Source organism: Neofelis nebulosa, chromosome 4 (assembly GCF_028018385.1).
Source record: "Neofelis nebulosa isolate mNeoNeb1 chromosome 4, mNeoNeb1.pri, whole genome shotgun sequence".
Taxonomy (NCBI): domain Eukaryota; kingdom Metazoa; phylum Chordata; class Mammalia; order Carnivora; family Felidae; genus Neofelis; species Neofelis nebulosa.
The window spans coordinates 93,635,807-93,657,681 of record NC_080785.1 but is presented as its reverse complement, the minus strand read 5'-3'; the positions used below and the strand labels follow the sequence as shown (position 1 = coordinate 93,657,681).

Genomic DNA, 21,875 nt, shown 5'->3' with positions numbered 1-21,875 from the left:
TATTGTGGAACTGTCCATTTCTCCCTTCAGTTCTGTCAAAGGATGCTTCATATATTTTGGGCCTCTGTTGTTATGAATGTGTATGCTTCTAATTGTTATACCTTGTTGATGAATCTTTCTCAATATATAATGTCTTCTTATGTCTCTTGTACACTTTTTTGACAGCAGATATATTTTTCTGATAAGCTACCCTAGCTCTCTTTTAGTTACTATTTGTATTAAATATATATTTCCATCCTTTCACTTTCAAGCTCTTTGTGTCTTTGGGTCTTAAGTGAGTCTTATAGACAGCATATAGATGAATCCATGTTTTGATCCATTCCACCAAGTTCTGCCTTTATATTGGACAATTTACTCCACATACATTTTAAAATAATTGCCAATTCAAAAGGACTTATTTCTGCCATTTGGCTGTATGTTTTCTATATGTCCTATGTGTTATTTTCCCTCCACTATTGGCTTCTTTTGTATTCGATTTTTTTGTGTGTAGTGCACCATTTTTATTCCTTTGGTTACCTTGAGAATTACAATTAGCATACTTAAACTTATAACAACCCTGTTTGAATAATATCAATTTAGTTTCAATAGTATTCTCTACTCCTATTCTTTTATATAATTATCATCACAGATTGTACATGTTTGTATACAGTGTGCCCATAAACATATGTTTATCGTCATTATTTTATCATTGTCTTTTATATATTCTAGGAGAACAAGGGGGAGTTAGAAACCAAAAGTGCAATTTTACTGGCTTTCACATTTACTTATGTAGTTGTTGTTACCAATGTGCTTTATTTCTTCACATGGCTTTGAGTTATTGTCTAGGGTCCTCTCATTTCAGTTTATTTTTTTAATGTTTATGTTTGAGAGAGAGAGAGAGCACGAGCAAGGGAGGGGCAGAGAAAGAGAGGGAGACAGAGGATCCAAAGCAATTTCCGTGCTGACAGCAGAGAACCCAATATGGGGCTCAAATTCAGGAACTGTGAGATCATGACCTGAGCCAAAGTAGGGCACTTAACTGATCAAGGTACCCAGATGCCCCTCATTTTAGTTTAAAGTACTCCCTTTAGCATTGCTTGTAGACAGATCTATTAGTAACAAACTCCTTTAGTTTTTGTTAACTTGGGAATGTCTTAATTCCACTTTTACTCCTGAAGGATACTTTTGCCAAATATAGAAATCTTGGTTGACAGGTTTTTTGTTTTTGTTTTTGTTTTTGTTTTCCTCTCAATACTTTGAATGTGTTATCCCACTGCCTTCTGGTCTCCGTGGCTTCTTATGAGAAACAAGCTGTTATTGAGGATTCCATGTACATAGTAAGTCATTTCTTTCTTAGTAATCTTAAGATTCTTTGGTTTTGGCTTTTGACAATTTGACTATAATGTGCCTCAGTGTGGCTCTCTTTGAGTTTATTCTGCTTGTGATTCTTTGAGCTTCTTGGATGTGTAGATTAAGGAATTTCATTATATTTGGGAAGTTTTCAGCCATTATTTCTTCAAGTATTCTTCCTTTTCCTTCAGGAATTCCCATAATGCATATGTTGGCCTAAATGATAGTGTCCCAGAGATCCCATAGACTCTGTCCACTTTTGTTCTTTTTCTTTCTTAATTTCAACTCCTAAGACTGGAAACTTCTTACTGTCCTATCTTCTAGTTCACTGATTTTTTTCTTCTGCCTGCTCAAATTTGTCTTGAACCCCTCTAGTGAATATTTCAATTCAGTTATTGCATTTTTCAGCTCTGGGATTCCTAGTTGGTTTATTGTTAGTTTCTCTTTATTCATATTCTCATTTTGTTCATACATTATTTTTCTGATTTCCTGATTTCCTTTAGTTTTTGTCCCATGGTTTCCTTTAACTCTTTGAGCATATTAAGACAGTGATTTAAAGTCTTTATCCAGTAAGTCCAATGTCTGGGCTTCCTCAGGGATGGTTTCTGTCAACTTTTTTTCCTGTGAATGGGCCATATTTTCTATTCTCTGATTTTTTTGTTGCTGTTATTGAAAATTGGACATTCAAGGGGCGCCTGGGTGGCTCAGTAGGTTAAGCGGCCGACTTCGGCTCAGGTCATGATCTCACGGTCCGTGAGTTCAAGCCCTGTGTCAGGCTCTGTGCTGACAGCTCAGAGCCTGGAGCCTGCTTCCGATTCTGTGTCTCCCTCTCTCTGATCCTCCCCCGTTCATACTCTGTCCTCTCTCTGTCTCAAAAATAAATAAACGTTAAAAAAAAAATTAAAAAAAAAATTTTTAAAAATAAAAAGAAAATTGGACATTCAATTATTACAGTGTGGTAACTCTGGAAATCAGATATTCCCTTTTCCCCAGGGTTGGCTCTTGATTGGTGAAGACTTGGTTTGTGTTAAGCCAATGTTTTAACTAAGACTTCCTTGAAAGTCAGGAGTTGAAAAACAACAAAAAACCACTTCTTCAAGTCTTTGTAGATTGACTCTGTGCTGCAGCATTTCAAACACTTAGCCAGGCCTTTTACAATTCTGTCTCAGCCTTAACTTCCTGTTTGTACTGAGCCTATCAGTCAGTAGTGAAAACACAGGGTCTCTCAAATATTTTCCAAATATGTATCCCCAGTATGCATTACTGCTTTTGAATGCCCCAATTTCCCAAAGAAAATCCCCCTCCCCAGGTTTTCCTCCCTGGCTTTAGGTGCTTCATTGTATGTCTCAAACATAATCTTTGGCCTCAGACAGCAGTGGGGTTTTTGATCACCATGCAATGTTATTCTTTTAATGTGTATTTATTTTTGAGAGAGAGAGAGAGAGACAGAGAGCATAAGCAGGGAAGGGGCAGAGAGAGAGAGGGGACAGAGGATCCAAAATGGACGCTGTATTGATTGCAGAAAGCCCAGTGTGGATCTTGAGCTCATGAACTGTGAGATCACGACCTGAACAGAATTGGACACTTAACCAACTAAGCCACCCAGGTGCCCACCATACAGTGTTTTTAATCAATGGCCAACACCTTTCTTCCCTGAGTTGTCTCCAGGTTTGGTGAAATAGAGATGAGTGCCTTGTGTTATCCTTCAGGTAGCCTCCAGATAGGTTAGAACAGAAAAACACACAGTGATTTGCAAATGGTATCTGTTCTATTCTCTCTGGAGCCAGAGACAAGGGTTACACACCAGGAATAGGCCATGATCTTTAAGACTGTCACCATGCTGGGGAAATGTAGGGTACATTAAAACATCACAAAACGATATCATTTTTAAGTTGGCTTTTTGTTGATTCAGCACACACCTGGCTGTAAACCTTTGGTGTTTTCCAGAGTTCTGATAAAGTTGGTTCTGACAGCTTCTGGTTGTTTATTCTTGCGGAAGGATGGGAGCTTGGAGCCGCCTGCGTCACCATCTTGCTGACATCACTCCAATGGAGCCCTCTTGACCTGCCCCTGCTCTGAGGGCCACACTTACTCTCAACTCAGATGCCTTCTTCTCAACAGGACCAGAACAGAACTCATAATATTTTCTTCCAACCAACTTCTCTCTTCTGGGTTCTTTGTCTGGAAATGGTTAGGTCATTTCCTCAGTTACTCAGGCCAGGAAGCTTTTATTTTTCCCACTTATTTGGTAGAGTGGTAGTCAGTCATCAAGTCTTGATGACTTCTAACAATTCTCTTATCATTCCCCTTATCACTAACTCACCATTTCTACCTTAGTTCGGGTTGCTGCAATCTTTCATTTTATTGCAATGCCTCCTGCCTGGAGAGCCTGCATCTCATTTTCCCTCTCCATCTCCTCCATGGAGCACTTACCCCTATGTGCTTATCCCCTAAGAACCGTAGAACACATGTTAATTTTCTATCTCCTTCTTTTAGAGTTCTAGAGTTTCAGGACAAGGACTGTGTACATTCAGTCTTGCAACAACGTCTGGCATATAGCAAGAGCTGCATAACTTATTCTTGAATGTCTAAAACAGGCCAACAATACCTTAAGGTGATATGATAGAGTATAGTAGATATGGTATCGTAGACATAGTAAGACAAAAACCAGCAACGTGTCTTTATATATAAGCATCAAGTGTATGCATATATGATAGTTTCGAAACTTTTAAAACTGAATTCTTGGGGGGCGCCTGGGTGGCGCAGTCGGTTAAGCGTCCGACTTCAGCTCAGGTCACGATCTCGCGGTCCGTGAGTTCCAGCCCCGCGTCGGGCTCTGGGCTGATGGCTCAGAGCCTGGAGCCTGTTTCCGATTCTGTGTCTCCCTCTCTCTCTGCCCCTCCCCCGTTCATGCTCTGTCTCTCTCTGCCTCAAAAATAAATAAACGTTAAAAAAAAAATTAAAAAAAAACAAAACTGAATTCTTAGGGGGGGCTCAGTCAGTTAAGCGTAGACTCTTGGTTTCGGCTCAGGTCATGAACTTGCAGTTTGTGACTTTGAGCCCCGCATCCGTCTCTTCGCTGACAGTGCAGAGCCTGCTTGGGATACTCTCTTTCCTCCTTTCTCTTTGTTCCTCCCCCACTCACTCTCTCTGTTTCTCTCTCAAAATAAGTAAACTTAAAATTAAAAATAAAAAATAAAAAAACAACAACACTGAATTCTCTTTCTTGCTTCCTTACCTCTGATTTTGAAAATCCTCCTTATTTCTCAAGACTGATTTCATTCCTTACCTTCTCCAACGCCTAACCATTAAACATACACCTGTCAATTCAGCACTTAATTATACACTAATTTGAAATCCTCTATATTATTCATAATGCTCCCCTCATCAAAAAAGGAGGAATATGCAGATGTTAGCATAGATCTACACCAGGTTGCTATAACATCTATCCCCACGTAGTCATCCATCAGTGACATGTTTAATAATGTACTGTCCCACAGTGATTATAATCAGATGTTGTTTCTGTGAGTTTTGTCTCCCCGCTAGATTTGCCCTTTCCTGAAGGTAACAACCTTCACTCAGCCATTTTTTTTTGTATCAACCAAGAACCTACAGTTCAAGCAGACACACGATACATATTTTCCCAACATAAATGTTTATGGGTTGTACACTCCTGCCTCAGTCTGTAATTGAGTGAGACGTATGGAATGAGGCTCCCTTTGCCCAAATTTATTTTTATTTTATGCATCTAATATTTTCATACAATGTGCTTATACCTGGAGAAATATAGCCTAAATGACAATATTAAGGGAAAAAGGTACTCTTCTCTCCCCAAGGAACCTGGCTGGGTGTGGATGGGTTTCTCCACTTCACACTGCTTTCTCATTATGTTCTGGATACTGACTCTCAGTTTGGGTCATCCAAGGGGGGACAACCCTCGACATGCGAAGAGTCCATATACAGTCCTATTCCAGTCAGCAGTCAGAGCCACACAAGTGTATGTGAGCCCGCTTTAAAAATAAAGGAAAGTAGGTTTTATGGGAAAAATCACTTAACTTAGGCTCTGTCTCCCACATGGCCCAGGACAGAAAAGTTTTCAAACTTCCTATCAACAGCTAAGCAAACTCAATCCATATACATATTATGTAGCTTCAAGGCTGTTATGGAATAGCACAGTGTGTCTGGCAAGAAATAAAGTTTGATTCAGACATATGGGAAAAGTTCTGGTCCTTCTGGGACAGTCTCATCCTGGGCTCAATCACAGTAACAAGCAAAGAAAAGAAAACAATCATTTAAAAGGTACCGTACTTTAGTTTCCCTCAGGGTTCTCGGGAACCAACACTTCAAACATTTGATCGATGGTCTCCATTGCTTCTTGGATATTAGATGATCCATGGACAGCATTTTTCAAAACACTTGTTCCAAACTGGGCTCGGATAGAATCTGGGGACAGTAGTTTTGCTTCATCTGGGTCTACAGGACCCATCAATCGTCTCCAGTCTGAAACAGCATTCCACTTGGTCAGAATCATGACCAAAGATGGACCTCTGCAAAGAAGAATGCTTTCAGAAGATTTAGCTATTTACACCTGTAGAGATTGCATACACAGCTAAACACAGAATGCCACACTTGGTCTTTATTCTTTGTCCTTGTCAGTGTGATTTTGTGGGGGTTTTTTTTAAGTTGTTTTAAATGTTAATTTGTTTTTGAGAGAGAGAGAGAGAGAGCACACACATTAGTGGGGGAAGGGGCAGAGAGAGAGGAGACAAAGAATCCCAAGCAGGCTCCACACTGTCAGCACGAAACCCACTTGATCTCACGACACAGGGCTTGATCTCACGAACCATGAGATCATGACCTGAGCCCAAATCAAGAGTCAGACGTTTAACCAACTGAGCCACCCAGGCGCCCCTTGTACTTTCTTTCTGTTTTTCCATTCCTCCCCCTTTTTGGGGAGAGAACAGGTTTTTGTGCTGCATGAGTGCTATAGGTTAAGTCTAGAGATATGTGTCAGACACTGTTCCAAGTATGTCCCATGTACTAATTATATAACCCTCACAACAAACCTATGAGATGGATACTATTATTATCCCCATTTTATAGATAAGGCAATCGAGGCACAGATTAAATATGTTGGCAAAACAGAAACTTAAAACCAGAAACTGAAACCCATATCACCTCTATATAATGTTGAAGACCTACAAAAATAGAGGAAGAAAGGAAGGAAGGAAGGAAAGAAGGAAGGAAGGAAAGAAGGAAAGAAGGAGGGAAGGAAGAAAAGAAGGAAAGAAAGAAGGAAAGAAGGATGGGTAAGGAGAAGGGAAGGAATGAAAGAGAGAAGAATATAGAGAAAGAAGGAAACAAAGAAGAATGAACCCCAAATATTAACAGGGTGTCTTTGAATGAATGAAATTAGATGGAACGTTTTCATTACATTTTGTATTTTTCAGTTTCTATAATGAATATTTACTACTTTTATCGTGCAAAGGACTATATATCAGAAACTTACTCAGATAACACTTCCAATACATCTTTATAAAAGTCTTTTGTTTTTATTTTTGAGTAAATTTTGTCTGCTGCTTCTTCATTTAGGAGCATTTCCTTCATCTGTGTTATTTCAAATCCAACCTCTTTAATATATTTCAAGATCTCCTCTAGGGAAAACAGATATTTGGTAATCTTGCAGAATGCCTCCACTTTTGTTCCATGTTCAAGTAGACTGAAATAACTATGGAAAGTAATCATTTTGCTTGCATAGGGTGGCTTTAAAAGCAAAAGCTATGCAAAATGAAATTGAACTGAAAAGCACCATGTTAATACATTAATGCAGATGTTCAATCTCTGAGGTGTACCTTTCCAGGACGCACTGACAACAGCTCATAGACTATAAGGAGAGGGGAAGGGATGTGACTCTGTGCCGAAAGTGAAGTCATGTTTTCACGTCCATGCTACAAATGTCAAGGAACTCCTTGTTAGATATGGATTGAAGCAGGGAGCCCATGGAGGGAATTGAATAAGGTAAATCTTGTCAAAATCTCACCAGCCGCCTAACTTTTAAGGGCTACATTTAGTGAGCCAACTGAGGGATTGGGAAAGAGTAATGTATAAAGGCTCCTGCAACCACAGGCAAGTAAACCATTAATTCTCTCTGGGAAGATCAGAGATGACTTCCAGAAAGGCCGATCTTTGTGTTAAGTACAGAAACGGTAAGAGATGATCACCAAGCAGACAAGTAGAGAAAGAATATTGTAGGCACAGTGCAGAATTTCAAAAAAATAACGTTAATGACAACACTATGCATTAAAATTTATGAGAGGGGTGCCTGGGTGGCTCAGTCAGTTAAACGTCTGACTTCGGCTCAGGTCATGATCTCACAGTTCTTGAGTTCAAGACTTGCGTTGGGCTCTGTGCTGACAGTTTCATAAAAAATATGTCTACTTCACTCTCTGCCCCTCCCTGGCTTTCTCTCTCTCTCTCTCTCTCTCTCTCTCTCTCTCTCAAAAATAAATAAACATTAAAAAAAATTTTAATGAAATAAAATCTATGGGATAATCAGAAGATTAAACCAGTAATCAAGGAAAACATATAACTTCAAAATTTTACATTGACAAAAATAAGATAATGAAAATAAATGAATTAAAGATCTAATTTAAAAAGCTAGAAGAACATTTTTTAAAACTACTAGAGAATCAAAGGAAGGTGAAAATTAAAAAAAAACAACAACAACAACAGAAAGTAATGAGTTAGAAAAAGAGAACTAACTCCTAAATAAATCAAATTCTGTTGTTTGAGACAACAAACTAAGAAATGACAGGGTAGAAATAACCATTGAAACCAGGCCCAGAAATTTTCATGGGAAAGATTTCATGGGAAATCTTCAAATAGCAATCCCACTGCTGCTTAAACTCCTCCAGAGTGCCGAAAACAAAGGCATTCACATTTTTTATGAAGTATTACATTGTTATTTAACCTTGCACAAAAAAATGCAAAGGACGGACCAATATCATTGTCAGTCTCAATGTGAAAAATCCCAAATAAAATATATGCAACTAGAATTCAAAAGCACATTTAAAAAATACCTCATGATTAAGTGTAATTTACACAGGAATGGAAGAATGGCTTGATATTAGAGATATCATTAACATGATCTTTCGTGGTAATATATCTATGGAGAAAAACATCGTCATCTCCATCAACTCTAAAAGGACTTGAACAAAATTCATCATCATTTTGATTATGAGGGAGATAGAAAGAAGGATGAGGGAAGGAGGGAGACAGAACAAATATGACAAGAGCTAATTGTTACATCGAGATGAAGGGATATGGGTGTTCATTGCATAGTTTGAAAATTTTCACAAAATTTGAAGGGGATGTATACATTGACTTTCATTTCTAAATATTTACCTCTTTGTTCCTGTGTTACATGAGGTTTAATCAGTGCTAAAGTCTGTTGAGGAGGAAAGAAATATTGTATTTCCTTTTCGGCAGTTTCTAACGAATCACTTCCATACAACTGGTTGATAGGCAAACCTTCCATTGCAAATTGCACGCATAAGCTTTGAAAATGAAGTCAAGAACTATTAGAGCATCACATAACATAGTATAAGCCAACACAACAGAACACTATTTATATGAATTGTTCAAAAGTTATCAAGCAACTCATTCCTGATCTAGACATTATGCGAAAGGCAATAATGACAGAGTGGCTTGGAGCATATTACTTCCTTATAAGGAGGTAACAGTCATCAGGAAGACAGAGCATGAACATTTAAATAACCACGATGCTGGGGCGCCTGGGTGGCGCAGTCGGTTAAGCGGCCGACTTCAGCCAGGTCACGATCTCGCGGTCCGTGAGTTCGAGCCCCGCGTCGGGCTCTGTGCTGACAGCTCGGAGCCTGGAGCCTGTTTCCAATTCTGTGTCTCCCTCTCTCTCTGCCCCTCCCCCGTTCATGCTCTGTCTCTCTCTGTCCCAAAAATAAATAAAAAAAATAAATAAATAAATAAATAAATAACCACGATGCGAATATTTACAGCTGACTCTGAAAGAACGAACGGATGCCTTGGTGCGGTGAAAATGCAGACTGTACAATCCCGGCTGCACTACTCGCTAGCTATGTGTCATTGGGCAATTACTTAACCTCTCTGTGCTTGAACCGTCTCAAATACAAATAGTAAAACTGTTCTGGAAGGAGATTTTTGAGGGTGGAATCAGATGATACATTTGAAACATATGGCGCCTATTAAGCTCTCCATATTCATCTCCCTTCTGTCATCACTAAATATTATAGAGCTCTAGAGATGGCATTTGACTCTATAACGTGGATCCCGAATCACAAACACTGAATCCAAAAGATACCGCAATGGAACCGTCCAGCAGAGCAAGTACAGTGATAAAAGAGGAGCATACAGGATGGGTTCATGGGAAGAGGCAAGAGTGAGGTTGATGGTACTGGGTATGTTGGGTTAGGCAGTTTATTCTGGATCTGCTTCCTCTACCATAGAGGAATACATACACTTCCTAAATCAATTGTTGCTCCTTGATGTTTTTTTCAGTTGCCCTTTTTCCTGTCTCTTTATCTATATATGGTTCAGTAGAGGATACACACACTCCTTATTTCATTCTCTGCCCTTTACACATAGTCCTGAATTGCCAACCCACAAAATCCAGCCACAGCGAATAATGTCCTTTCTTGTTAATGACCTGACTTTACTGGTCATTGGCTTTCAGTCCTCAGACCCTCTTCTTGCCTCTCTGCTTTTACTGATGCATTCAGATTTCCTTTTTGCCTTATCCAACTTGAACTTCCCACTTGATCCTTGGCGGTTCTCTCACCTCTGATTTGAAGATGTTTGCAACCCAAGACCCTTGGAGTCTGGTTTTCCAGGGGTAGGGGATTTGCACAATGAATGTATAAGGTGTCACCTAACATATCACCAGCACTTACTCTGTTCACTACCGAGAACAACAACCAGCCCCTCCGTGGTGCCATGAGACATGATTATTGAGAAAAGTGTGTGTGAAGGGGAGGATAGGACAGAGGGAGTAGGTGATGAGTGTGAGGGTTGCTGTGTTTCTCCTTTATGCAAATGACCTTATTTCAGATTAAGCCAGGCAGTGCTGAATCTGACCCAAGTGCAGGAAAGGGCAGAGCTCTGCTGAGTTATTCTAACAGCAACCTGAAGGAACTGGGTGGAGCCACGGAAACTGGGAAAGGAGGAACCATAAATAACAGTCAAGATTAGCTGTGAACTTGTAGCAACATAGGGGGCATAAGGGCTTTGGTTGGAATCCTCACTATAATAGTGGGGTAGGGAGGAGCAGTTACTGAGTGCCTGCCTTCACCGGGAGAATGTACCTCCATGCTGGTGCACTACCTTCACACTTGAAACTGTAATTTCTAGAACAGTATGGCTAGAAGTGTAGGCCTTGTGTTGATAGGAATTTCTGTCTCGAATGCTATACCTTGCCTTTTATGCTACGTTTCATTAAGTGATTCTATAGACCGTCTAACCCTATTATCCTTTATGGTAATTGTAGGGCTAAATAAGGGGTAAAATGTGTCCATGCAGAACAAGTCAGATTCCAGATATCCTACCCAAAAGAAAACATTTCAACGGTTACATGTGATGCTTCATTAGTACTGTTATTTATTATACCAACACGTATGGCAAGTTTTCTGTATCTGATAGAACATCTCTGTTCTTGCTCACTTGAAGGATGGGCCTTTCCTCTCCTGAATTGATTCCTACCAAGGCCAAGAGATGGCTTTTTGGCTGGGTACACCACTTACTTCCCATCCCCACACTGAGCATCCCAAAACCTTCGTCTGCAAAGCCCTGGCTCTATTTGAGCTGCCATTGGACTGGGCCTCCAGTCACAATCAGGGAAAGTAGTTTTTCTGAGAGCCTCTCTTGGACTGGAGCTGTGGCTCTTGTACCCACATCCAAAATAAAATTAAAGTGTCTCCCATGAAAAAAGTTTGGGACCCACGGTATGAATCCTACCTCTCTGGAACAGATGTCTTGGCTTTTTCAACACTGCTGGGCCCAATTAACTCTTTCCAGTGTTGTAAACAATTGTCTCTCAATAAAACAAGGGCTAGAGATGGACCGCTGCTAAAAGAAAAAAAAAAAGCCGTATATTATGGCTCAGTAGCTAAATATGTATAGATAATACAAGTCGAGATGATTCTTTTACCAAGACTCTAAGACTAATTTCCATCAGTGTACTCTCAAGAGTATATTGAGCACCTTATACAAGTATGGAAGCAGACTAAGGAAGGGAAGAGAAGGACCTTGGTTCTGATAGACAGGTTCCTATATAGTATTCCCATATTCCTGCTGATTCATGTACCCTTGCTGGATTTCTTTCCCAGCTGCTATTTCACTTACCCTTCCAGAAACCTGACAGATTTCTAGCATCTTATTCTCCTTGGACTAATGATCGCTAGGACTACCAAAACCCTCGAGAGTCAGTGAGTTCTCTACTTGGACATGATGTCACACACCACAGATTTCTGGCACTCGACTCAGCGGATTCCAGTGACTTCACTTGGGCCTTTCCATTGCTCCAGTAGCATTCCAGGGGGACGAGAGCAGATGAGACAGTTGAGCAGAGACTTGAGGTGGGGGTGAGACTGGCAAAGAAGGAGACTCAGCACATGGTTACAGAACTGAGAGGTGTGGCAGCTTGACCAGGGCAGGTTCAGAAGAAGATTTAAATGATTCAAAACTCAACCAAACAAACCACAAGAGACTCTTAAAGACAGAGAACAAACTGAGGGTTGATGGAGGGACGTGGGTGGGGAATGGGCCAGATGGGTGACGGGTACTAAGGAGGGCACTTGTTGGGATGAGCACTGGGTGTTGTACGGAAGTGATGAATCACCAAATTCTACTCTGAAACCAAAATCACATTGTATGTCAATGAACTAGAATTTAAATGGATAAATAAGACTAAATCAGATTGCGCCTCCTAAACCTGAAATCTACTTTACCTGGTCATTTTTTTTATAAGATTTTCAAAATAATCTTCATTTTCATATTCCTTGCACAGTGTTTGTGCTTCTTCTTCTGACAATACGATTGATCTCTGCATCAGTATTTTAAAGCCTTCATCATAGATGATACCTAAAACATTCTCTAAATAAAAAGTCACATGATAAGTGTTAAACTGATGGGTTGCTGGCTATCCATACCAGACTGAATGTATTATTATGAAGGCATATAATGCCTCTCATCCTCATATGAAATTTAGAAGTTGGCAAAAATAGCTTCTCAGATTTTAAGGTGAACAGCATTCTTAACGTACCGAATTATGATTTATGTCGCTGTGTCTGATTTTTCGTCACACAGGAATCACACACATGCATACACACAAGCAGAGGTGTCTCACTAGTAAACCTTTTCCTTAGGTGCACACACGAGCATGTGTGTGGGTATAGACAGTAACCAAAATAACCAGTTAACACAATTACAGAAGTATGTGTAAACAGTTTATATCTTCACTAGCCCTATTTTACTTGTCCCACTTGGGGAGAAACACGATGATTGGAAACCCAAAAGTATTTCTCAGTCTCCTCCTTCTCTTGCACACGTCCCACTGTGGAAGTCTAGAAAATGCAATACTCAACTTCTCCAACCTCCCTTATGGACAGGTGGCGATGCTGCCCAGATCTGGTCAATGATACACAAAGACATGGACTGGGGCTGCTTCTGAGAGAGGTACCCAGGGGGACGGCTTCCCTGCCCTACACCACCTTCTGTCCTGTCTAAGGCATTTCAGCGACATGAGGCTTGGAGCTGTGAGGCCATCTTGTAACAAAGAAGGCAAAACCCAAAACACAAATGCTGACTCAGGGCCTGGACAGCACTGGGCCCCGCTCAAAGCCAAAAATGCAACCTAGCTGAAAATGCATCCTCTCCCCTGCTGGGCATGGAATAGAGTTAATGGACTCAGCCTAAGCAAACCATTGTTAGGAAAGAGTAAAACAAACAAGAAAACATACAAGTTAATAGAGTTTAAGCAATAATATGCTTCAGAACGAGCTCACAGACAAGAGGAAGAAAAAACAGAATGTTTACATAGTTCTTGGATTTTAAAAGGTAGAATCCTGGGGTGCGTGGGTGGCTCAGTGGGTTAAGTATTAGCTCAGGTCATGATCTCACGGTTCATGGGTTCAAGTCCGATGTCCGCCTTGGGCTGACAGCTCAGAGCCTGGAGCCTGTTTCAGATTCTGTGTCTCCCTCCCTGCCCCTGTCCCCTTTCCTCCTCCCTGCTTCCCTTTCCCTCCTCCTCCTTCCCTCCTCCGCAGTTCCCCCCCCCCCACAAGCTCATACTCTCTCTCAAAAATAAACATTAAAAAAAAATTTTTTTAAGGAGGAATCCTTAGAGGAGACTGAAATAATTTGTAAGGTTTTTGCATTGCTGAATTAAAAAAAAAAAACAAAAACAAAAAATGTTTTCTTATATGAGGGTACCTAGTGGTCAACAGTTTAAAAGTGACAGCAAATCCTCAAACAATTTGCATAGGATGGCTTCTTGTCATGGCTTATGAGAAAAGCTGAGGAAAAATATTCAGGGAAAGCAAACTCCATAAAGTTAAAGAACCTAGACTCAATGAGCCTCTCCTTAGTTGGCACTCTCTCAGATGGGTGATCACAAGAATTACAACACAACACAGAGGGGCCTCAGTTTCCAATGATTAAAGTAAAAAGCATGGGGAGTACCACTATTTGCAAGATGGCATTGCGTTTCCTTGACCTCATTATTTGAGGATTCGGTTCCGCTTCAAATTCCAATGTAGACAAATATGATAGATATGATAATAAATATTTTATTTTGTTGCATAGTGTCCATGAGGCTTTTCAGACATCACCTCAACTAATTCAGTGATGCCACATTCAGTGGCAGGTGTGGGGATGCAGAGAACTCCTAGACAAAGCACCTAGCAATTGTATGGTTGCTTCGTGGAATAACCTCATCCATAAAAACCATACTTCAAAGCCTAGAGCACTTTGCTATCTTCTATCTCCTCTATCACAGACAAATCGCTAAGTCAGGTGGTTAGTAACCAAATAAATATGGAAAAACCAGTTCATTCTTTTTTAAAAAATATTTCTTTATTTATTTTGAGAAAGAGAGAGACAGAGAGAGAGAGAGAGAGAGAGAGAGAGAGGCAGAGAGGGAGGGAGAGAAAATCCCAAGCAGGCTCCATGCTAACAGCGCAGAGCATGACATGGGGTTTGAACCTATGAACCATTAGATCATGACCTGAGCCGAAATAAGAGTCAGACGTTGAACCGACTGAGCCACCCAGGTACCCCAAAACCAGTTCATTCTTTTTTTTTCTTTTTTTTAATGTTTTATTTTTGAGAGAAACAAAGAGTGAGAGCAAGGGAGGGGCAGAGAAAGAGGGAGACACAGAATCCGAGGCAGGCTCCAGGTTCTGAACTGTCAGCACAGAGCCCAATGTGGGGCTCGAACTCTTGAACCGTGAGATCATGACATGAGCCAAAGTCGGAGGCTTAACTGACTGAGCCACCCAGGTGCCCCATGACCAATTCATTCTGATATATCTACAAAATCTTGGACATTTTTGAGTAATGAGGGAAAATTCCACAAGTATCTAAGTGAAACAAACAAAACATAACAAAAACTGAATTATCTGCAAAGGAACAAAAACCAGGCTGAAAACAGACTTTCCTCCTCAATGCAAAAAGTCTATAGGTTTGGGGATGGGGGATTTATTTCTTAAAAATATATAGTCAGGTAAGTCTCCTTTATACACAAGGTAACAAAAGATATTCTTAAATATGCCAGCGTTCAGAAAATGAAAGAAGTACATATCTTTTTCAAAAACGTGTTTAAATATATGCTTCAGGTGTGGGGTGCCTGGGTGGTTCAGTCAGTTAGGCATCCGGCTTCAGCTCAGGTCATGATCTCACGGTTTGTGAGTTCCAGCCCCACGTCTGGCTCTGCACTGACAGCTCAGAGCCTGGAGCCTGCTTTGGATTCTGTGTCACCCTCTCTCTCTGCCCCTCCCCCACTCATGCTCTCTGTGAGACCACCACCATCGGTATACTAAAACTTCAAACAACAGTCACAAAAATTAAGACCACAGATATTATAACTGGGGTGGGGTTGAGCATGGAGAGAGGAATAAAACTCTGCTAAACTCCATCTTGTGGGATGGAGACTTGGGAGGATATCCCCATTTGAGGAGGCTTCTTCGTTTTGATTTTGCTTTTTCCCTCTCCTGGACCTACTAGAAGGCAAGCCCCAGCCGTGAAATGTACTGTGAAGGGAGCGGAGGCCCTGCAAGCACCTAAAACTGAGAGCAAGTCCTTCCCTTTGACCAGTGAGACTGGGAAGGGGGGCCTCTGTGGCCTGAACAGTGTGGGAAAAACCCTGTTACTTTTTTTCTCGCCCCCACTTTTTTCTCACATTTAGGAGGCAGTCCTAAACGTGGACTGTGCCCAATTGCACAGGGAGGCTAAAACCCCAGATATCCATCCAGAGGACAAAGAACAGAGGCTTATGAGATACAGCCAGAGATGGTGGGGACGGGGGGGGGGGGGGGGGAAAGCGACTGACTAAACCTGTGTTTGAAGTAGTGGACTGACCCCCCAAGCAATGACTATGGTTGGGCTGATAAGTGGCAACTTAGTGGCTTGAAAATTGAACCTCAGTATCGAGCATCACCTAGGTCTCCGAGTGAGCTCTAAGCTGTGAAGTCCAGAATAGCATAGAAAAACTTTGAAAATACAACTGACATTGGAAACAACCCATAGAAAGTGGGATGGGACATGTGGTCTTAACCTGACCAACTGACTTCTGAAACAAACAAGAAGTCAACATTCTCTAGAAGACTTTAACACGATTCATCAGTCTCATAACAATACTCAAGTGACCAAGAACTAAAATACAATACAAAATTATGCAACCTATAAAGAACTAAGCAAATCTTGGGGCACCTGGGTGGCTCAGGCAGTTGAGCATCCGACTCTGGACTTCAGCTCAGGCCATGATCTCATGGCTTGTGGGTTCAAGCCTCACATCAGGCTCTGAGCTGGCAGTGTGGAGCCTGCCTGGGATTCTCTCTCTCCCTCTCCCTCTGCCCCGTCCCCTGTGTCTCTTTCAAAGTAAATAAATAAAAACTTAAAAAAAAAAAAAAGAACTAAGTAAATCTCAAGAACTCCAATGTAGATATTGAAATATTCAGATAAAGAATTTGAAGGAACAATTATAATGCTCCATGAAGTAAGGATGAACACTCTTGAAATGACTGGAAAGATGAAAGTTTTCAGCAGAGAAATAGCAGTTACAAAAATGAACCGAATGAGGTGTGTAAAACTGAAAAACATTACAACTGAAATAAATATTCATTGGATGGGCCGAATGCCAACAAGGAGATCACAGATTTCAATCTTAAAGCTAACACAAGTGAAATGATCCAATCAGAACTACACAGAGAAAACAAATTTAGGCCAAAGCCTCAGGAGTCTGTAAGACAATGTCAAAAGTCCCAGATGGTGAAAGAGTTGGCACGGAAAAGATAATTTAAAGAAATAATGGTGGAAAATTCCTCAAATTTGGTGAAAGACATTTATAGATTCAAGAAGTTCAAGGAACCCCAAAGTCAAAGATAAGCTCAAAGAAAGGTATAGTCACATGCATAATAATAAAGCTGTTAAAAACCAAAGAAAAAATCTTGAAAGCAATCCCCAAAATAAATAAACAAATAAAAAGCTATATTACATAGAAGGAAAAAAATGCGTTGAATGACCATGGATTTTTCATTAGATACCAGTAAAGCCAGAAGGCAGTGGCACAACATTTTTAAAGTGCTGAAGGAAATGAACTGGAAAACCAGCATTCTATATCAGTACAAATATCCTTCAGGAATGAAAACAAAGACGTTCTGGGGCACCTGGGTGGTTCAGTCAGTTAAGCATCCGACTCTTGGTTTCAGCTAAAATCATGATCTCATGGTTTGTGAGTTCAAGCCCTGCATCGGGCTCTGCACTGACAATGTAAAATCTGCTTGAGATTCTCTCACCCTCTCTCTCTCTGCCCCTCCCTGCCTTGTGCTCTGTCTCTCTCAAAAAATAAACTTAAAAAAATTTTTTTGAAAGAAAGAAAATAAGACTTTCTTTGATGAAAGAAAACCAATTGAATTTATTGCCACCAGACCTGCTCTTAAAAAAAAAGTGCTAAAGTTCTTTGAGTAGAAGGGAAATGATATCAGAGGGAAACGTGGAACTTCCAAAAGGAATAGAAGATAACAGTAAATATCTGGGTGAATATAATAAACATTTTCCTCCTCTGAAGTTCTTTAAAAAGTCAGCACTGTTGAAAAGCAAAAAATTACAACACAATTTTTGGTGTCTTAAGTGCATATTGTTAAGTGAAAGCAATCAGTCCGAAAAGCCACATACTCTATGATTCCAACTGTATGACATTCTGGAAAAAGCAAAAACTAGAGACAGCAAAAGATCAGTGGTCACCAGAAGTTGGGAGGGAGGAAGGGAGAACAGGAAAAGGGATTTTTTTAGGGCAGTGATTCTATTCTGTGTGATACTATAAAGGGGATACATGACATTATGCATTTATTAAAAACCATAGAATGTACAAAACAAAGAGTGAACATTATTGTAAACTATGAACTTTAGTTGATAACATTTCAATACTGGTTCATTAATTATAAAAATATTTCACCATAATATAAGGTGTTAATTGGATAAGCTGTTGGAAGGGGGTGGATAGGGATATGGAAACTCTGTACTATCTTTCTTAATTTTTCTGTAAATCTAAAACCTTTCTAAAATATGGTCTGGTCATTTAAAAAATATGCCCATATTTTAAAGGATTTAAGAAGGAAAACAAAGCTAAGACATTCTAAAGAAGAAAATTCTAGGCCCAGATAAGTTTCCCTGGTAAATTCTAATAAACGTTTAAGAAAGACGTAACATGAATTATACATGATCTCTTCCAGAGAAGAGGACTGACAACTTCTTATCTCACGTTTATAAGGCTTGCATTAACCTGACACCAAAACCAGATAAAGACACTACAAGAAAGGAAAACAACAAATATTTCTCATGAATGTAGACACAAAACGCCTCAACAAAATATTAAAAAAATCAAATCCAGCTATTTTTAAAGAGAACAATAGACAACCAAGTGTGGCTTTTCTGAAGGACGCAAGGCCAGTCCAACATTCAAAAATCAAAGTAGTTACCGTATTCTCAAACTCAAGAAAATAAAATATAATCAGATCAGTAGATACAGAAAAAATAATTGAGAAAACACAATATCTATTCATGATATTAAAAAAAAAACAAAAACTCCCCAAACTAAAAACAGGTGGGGTTTTTAAAAATCAGGTGAGGGGTATATTAGAGCTAATGTTGTGCTTCACGGTAAAAGACCGAGTGCTTTGCTGTAAGGTAAAGCATAAAGCAAGCCTAACATCTTGCTAGCATCAACAGAGAGTTCTAGCTAGTTCAATGAGGTAAGCGGAAGACACTTCCAAAGAAAGACGTAAAACTGTCTGCATTTGCAGATGATATTACTGTCCCCGTCACGGGCTCTTGGCCTGATATTTTGTCCTGCAAGGGTGCGTGTGACAATGTCTGGAGATATTTTTGGTTATCGCCCTGGGGGCGGAGAGGATGCTAGTGGCATCAAGTGACAAGAGGCCAAGGATGCTTTTAACATTTTACAGTGCACACGATAACGCCCCTTTCAACAAAAGAATCATCTAGCCCCCAACGTAAGTAGGTCTGAAGTTGAGAAACCCTGGTCTACATAGAAATTCCTAAGAAAATTACACCAAAGCTTCTAGAACCAAGTGAGTTTACCAAGTCAAAGAACATAAGGTCAATATACAAATATCAACTGTATTCCTGTATGCCAGCTATAAAAAAGAACTAAGAGTGTGCATGTATGGTGTGAATTCTTATTCTGTCATATTCCCCCTGCCAGGTGAATATGGGATAAGGTTAAAAATAACTAGCACCCTGGGGAGCCTGGGTGGCTCAGTTGGTTAAAAAGCATCCCACTTTGGACTTTGGCTCAGGCCATGATTTCAGAGTTCACCAGATTGAGCCCTGCACTGGGCTCTGGGCTGACAATGTGGAACCTCGTTGGGATTCTCTCTCTCCCTCTCTCTGCCCCTCGCCCACTCACACTCACTCTCTCTCTCGGACTCAAAATAAACAAACTTAAAAAAATAACTAGCACCCTTCAAGTGCCAGGCACTTTATGTTTTCTCATTTTTTTAAAGTATGCTCTACTCCCAACGTGGGGCTGAAACTCATGACCCCGAGATCAAGAGTCATACGCTCCACCAACTCAGCCAGCCAGATGCCCCTCATTTTAATCTTCTGAATTTTATACATGAAGAAATAGACTTGGTAAAGTATCAAATCACACAATTAATGAGGAGGTGCATTAATTCAAGGCATTTCAGATATAAAGTCCAATCTTTATTATATAATAAGTCCTACCATATTAAAATCTACTTTAACAAATTCAAATGTTAGAAAATAATTTGCAAACTCTTTACCTACAAAAATGTGTTATTCTTTATCATTGAGAAATTAGATTAGTATTAACTAAATTTCTTATTTCAGGTGCTTTTTTCTTCAATGTTAAATTTTAAAATAATAGTCTTTGATGCAATTATACTAGGGTTTATTTATACTTATTTCTTACCTTTCTTTTCTTGAAAGAGATCTGGTCGAAGTAATGCCAGGATCTTTTCTAATTTGAGGTTTTTCATACTTTTAAAATCAGGGAAGAACATATCAATAAACTTATTAACGTTAGCTATACCCTCTTCAATATCACAGAGCTGAGATATATGTTGTCTTTCCAGATATTCTTGTAAACTGTGGAAATCCAAAATGTAATTTAAGATTATTGTAAGCTGAAATTTAATAACCATGCCAGAAAATTAAAACTGGTAATAAGTTCACAAATACTTTAATGGTTTAATAAAATAAACAAAAATTAAATTTTCATATAAAGTTGTATCTTTCTATCAAATCAAAAAATATGCATTTAATTCAATATTTTGTTGAACCAATCGAAAACTCAATTACATGAAATCATGTATGTTTTGACTTTTTGGGAGGATAAAGAAGACCAACATAAAATATGGTTAAACACGTTTTTCTTTCCTTCATGTTATGCTTTGCAGGTAGTTTCTACTTTTCTTAAGGTTGTCTTTGAGTCAAGGATCATTTAGAAGAACATGGTGTGTTTTCAAATACATAAGACATTTTGGTCATATTTAAAAAAAATTTTTTTTAATGTTTATTCATTTTTGAGAGAGAGAGACACAGAGCATGAGCAGGTGAGGGGCAGAGAGAGAGGGAGACACAGAATCCAAAGCAGCCTCCAGGCTCTGAGCTATCATCACGGAGCCCGATGCAGGGCTTAAACCTACAGACTGTGAGATCATGACCTGAGCCGAAGTTGGCCGCTTAACCAACTGAGCCACTCAGGCGCCCCAGTCATCTTTTTATTGTTTATTTCCAATTTTATTGGATTATAACTAGCAAATGCATGTGGTGAAATCTTAATTTTAAAAAATGTGTTAAGGCTTTCTTGTAAACAAAGAAAATGTATGTGTGGGATTTAAGGCTACATATATTTATAGAGTATATGTAATTCTATCAGGGCACTTTTTGATGACTATATCTACTTCATAAATGTTGTTTTCACATCATGTCCTTCTTTATTAAATTTAGCACTTGTAATGTTCAATTCTAATACTTTATTTTGCCTGGAGATATATATAGATAGATAGATAGATAGATAGATAGATAGATATAGATATATAGATAGATATATATATCCCTTTAATTTTATTTTTCTTTGTTTCTTTTTAAAAACAAATTTTTAATGTTTATTTATTTTTGAGAGAGAGAGAGACAAAGCATGAGCAGGGGATGGGGCAGAAAGGGAAATACAGAATCCAAAGCAGGCTCCAGGCTCTGAGCTGTTAGCACAGAGCCTGACTCAGGGCTTGAACTCATGAACCGTGAGATCATGACCTGAGCCGAAGCTGGATGCTTAACCCCTGAGCCACCTAGGCACCCCTGTGTGTTTCTTTTGAACAGAATGTAGATGAGTGTGTTTTTAAAACTTTTTATTTTGAAAAAATTAAATTGGCAGAAAAGTTGCAAGAGTATGATAATGAACCCTAGATTGACCAACTGTTAGCATTTTGCCACATTTGTTCTCTCTATCCCTCTCATCCCCCTCCCCTCTCCTGTGTGTGTGTGTGTGTGTGTGTGTGTGTGTGTGTGTGTGTTGACTGAACCATTTAAAAGTAGGCTGCAGATATTTTAACCATTCACCCTCCTAAATACTTCAGGAAAGTTTACTTGATATAAAACTTTTATCTCATAAACTTTTCATATTCAAATTTCACCAATCATAAAATACTGTCCCATCAATAGTAATTTTTCCTAATCCTGGACCATACATTGCATGTAATTGTCCTATCTCCCTGGTCTCTTTTAATCTCTAA

General features: G+C 39.5%; 1 protein-coding gene across 11 annotated transcripts in view; it reads right to left on the bottom strand.

Annotated features, from left to right (window-relative positions):
* Positions 1 to 21,875, bottom strand: part of NME8 (NME/NM23 family member 8) — a 59,888-nt gene that overhangs the window by 10,967 nt on the left and 27,046 nt on the right. For 9 of the 11 annotated variants that reach the window (XM_058725420.1, XM_058725422.1, XM_058725419.1 and 6 more), the window contains 6 exons: positions 20,051 to 20,226; positions 12,327 to 12,471; positions 11,335 to 11,442; positions 8,734 to 8,885; positions 6,839 to 6,983; positions 5,638 to 5,876 (listed from right to left, as the gene is read on the bottom strand). In XM_058725420.1, coding sequence (XP_058581403.1) covers positions 5,639 to 5,876; positions 6,839 to 6,983; positions 8,734 to 8,885; positions 11,335 to 11,442; positions 12,327 to 12,471; positions 20,051 to 20,226 — 964 coding nt within the window. In that variant the 3' untranslated portion in view covers position 5,638. Of the gene's footprint in view, positions 1 to 3,248; positions 3,511 to 5,637; positions 5,877 to 6,838; positions 6,984 to 8,733; positions 8,886 to 11,334; positions 11,443 to 12,326; positions 12,472 to 20,050; positions 20,227 to 21,875 lie in introns of all 11 variants that reach the window. The other 2 variants (XM_058725423.1, XM_058725429.1) reach the window with 2 other exon arrangements.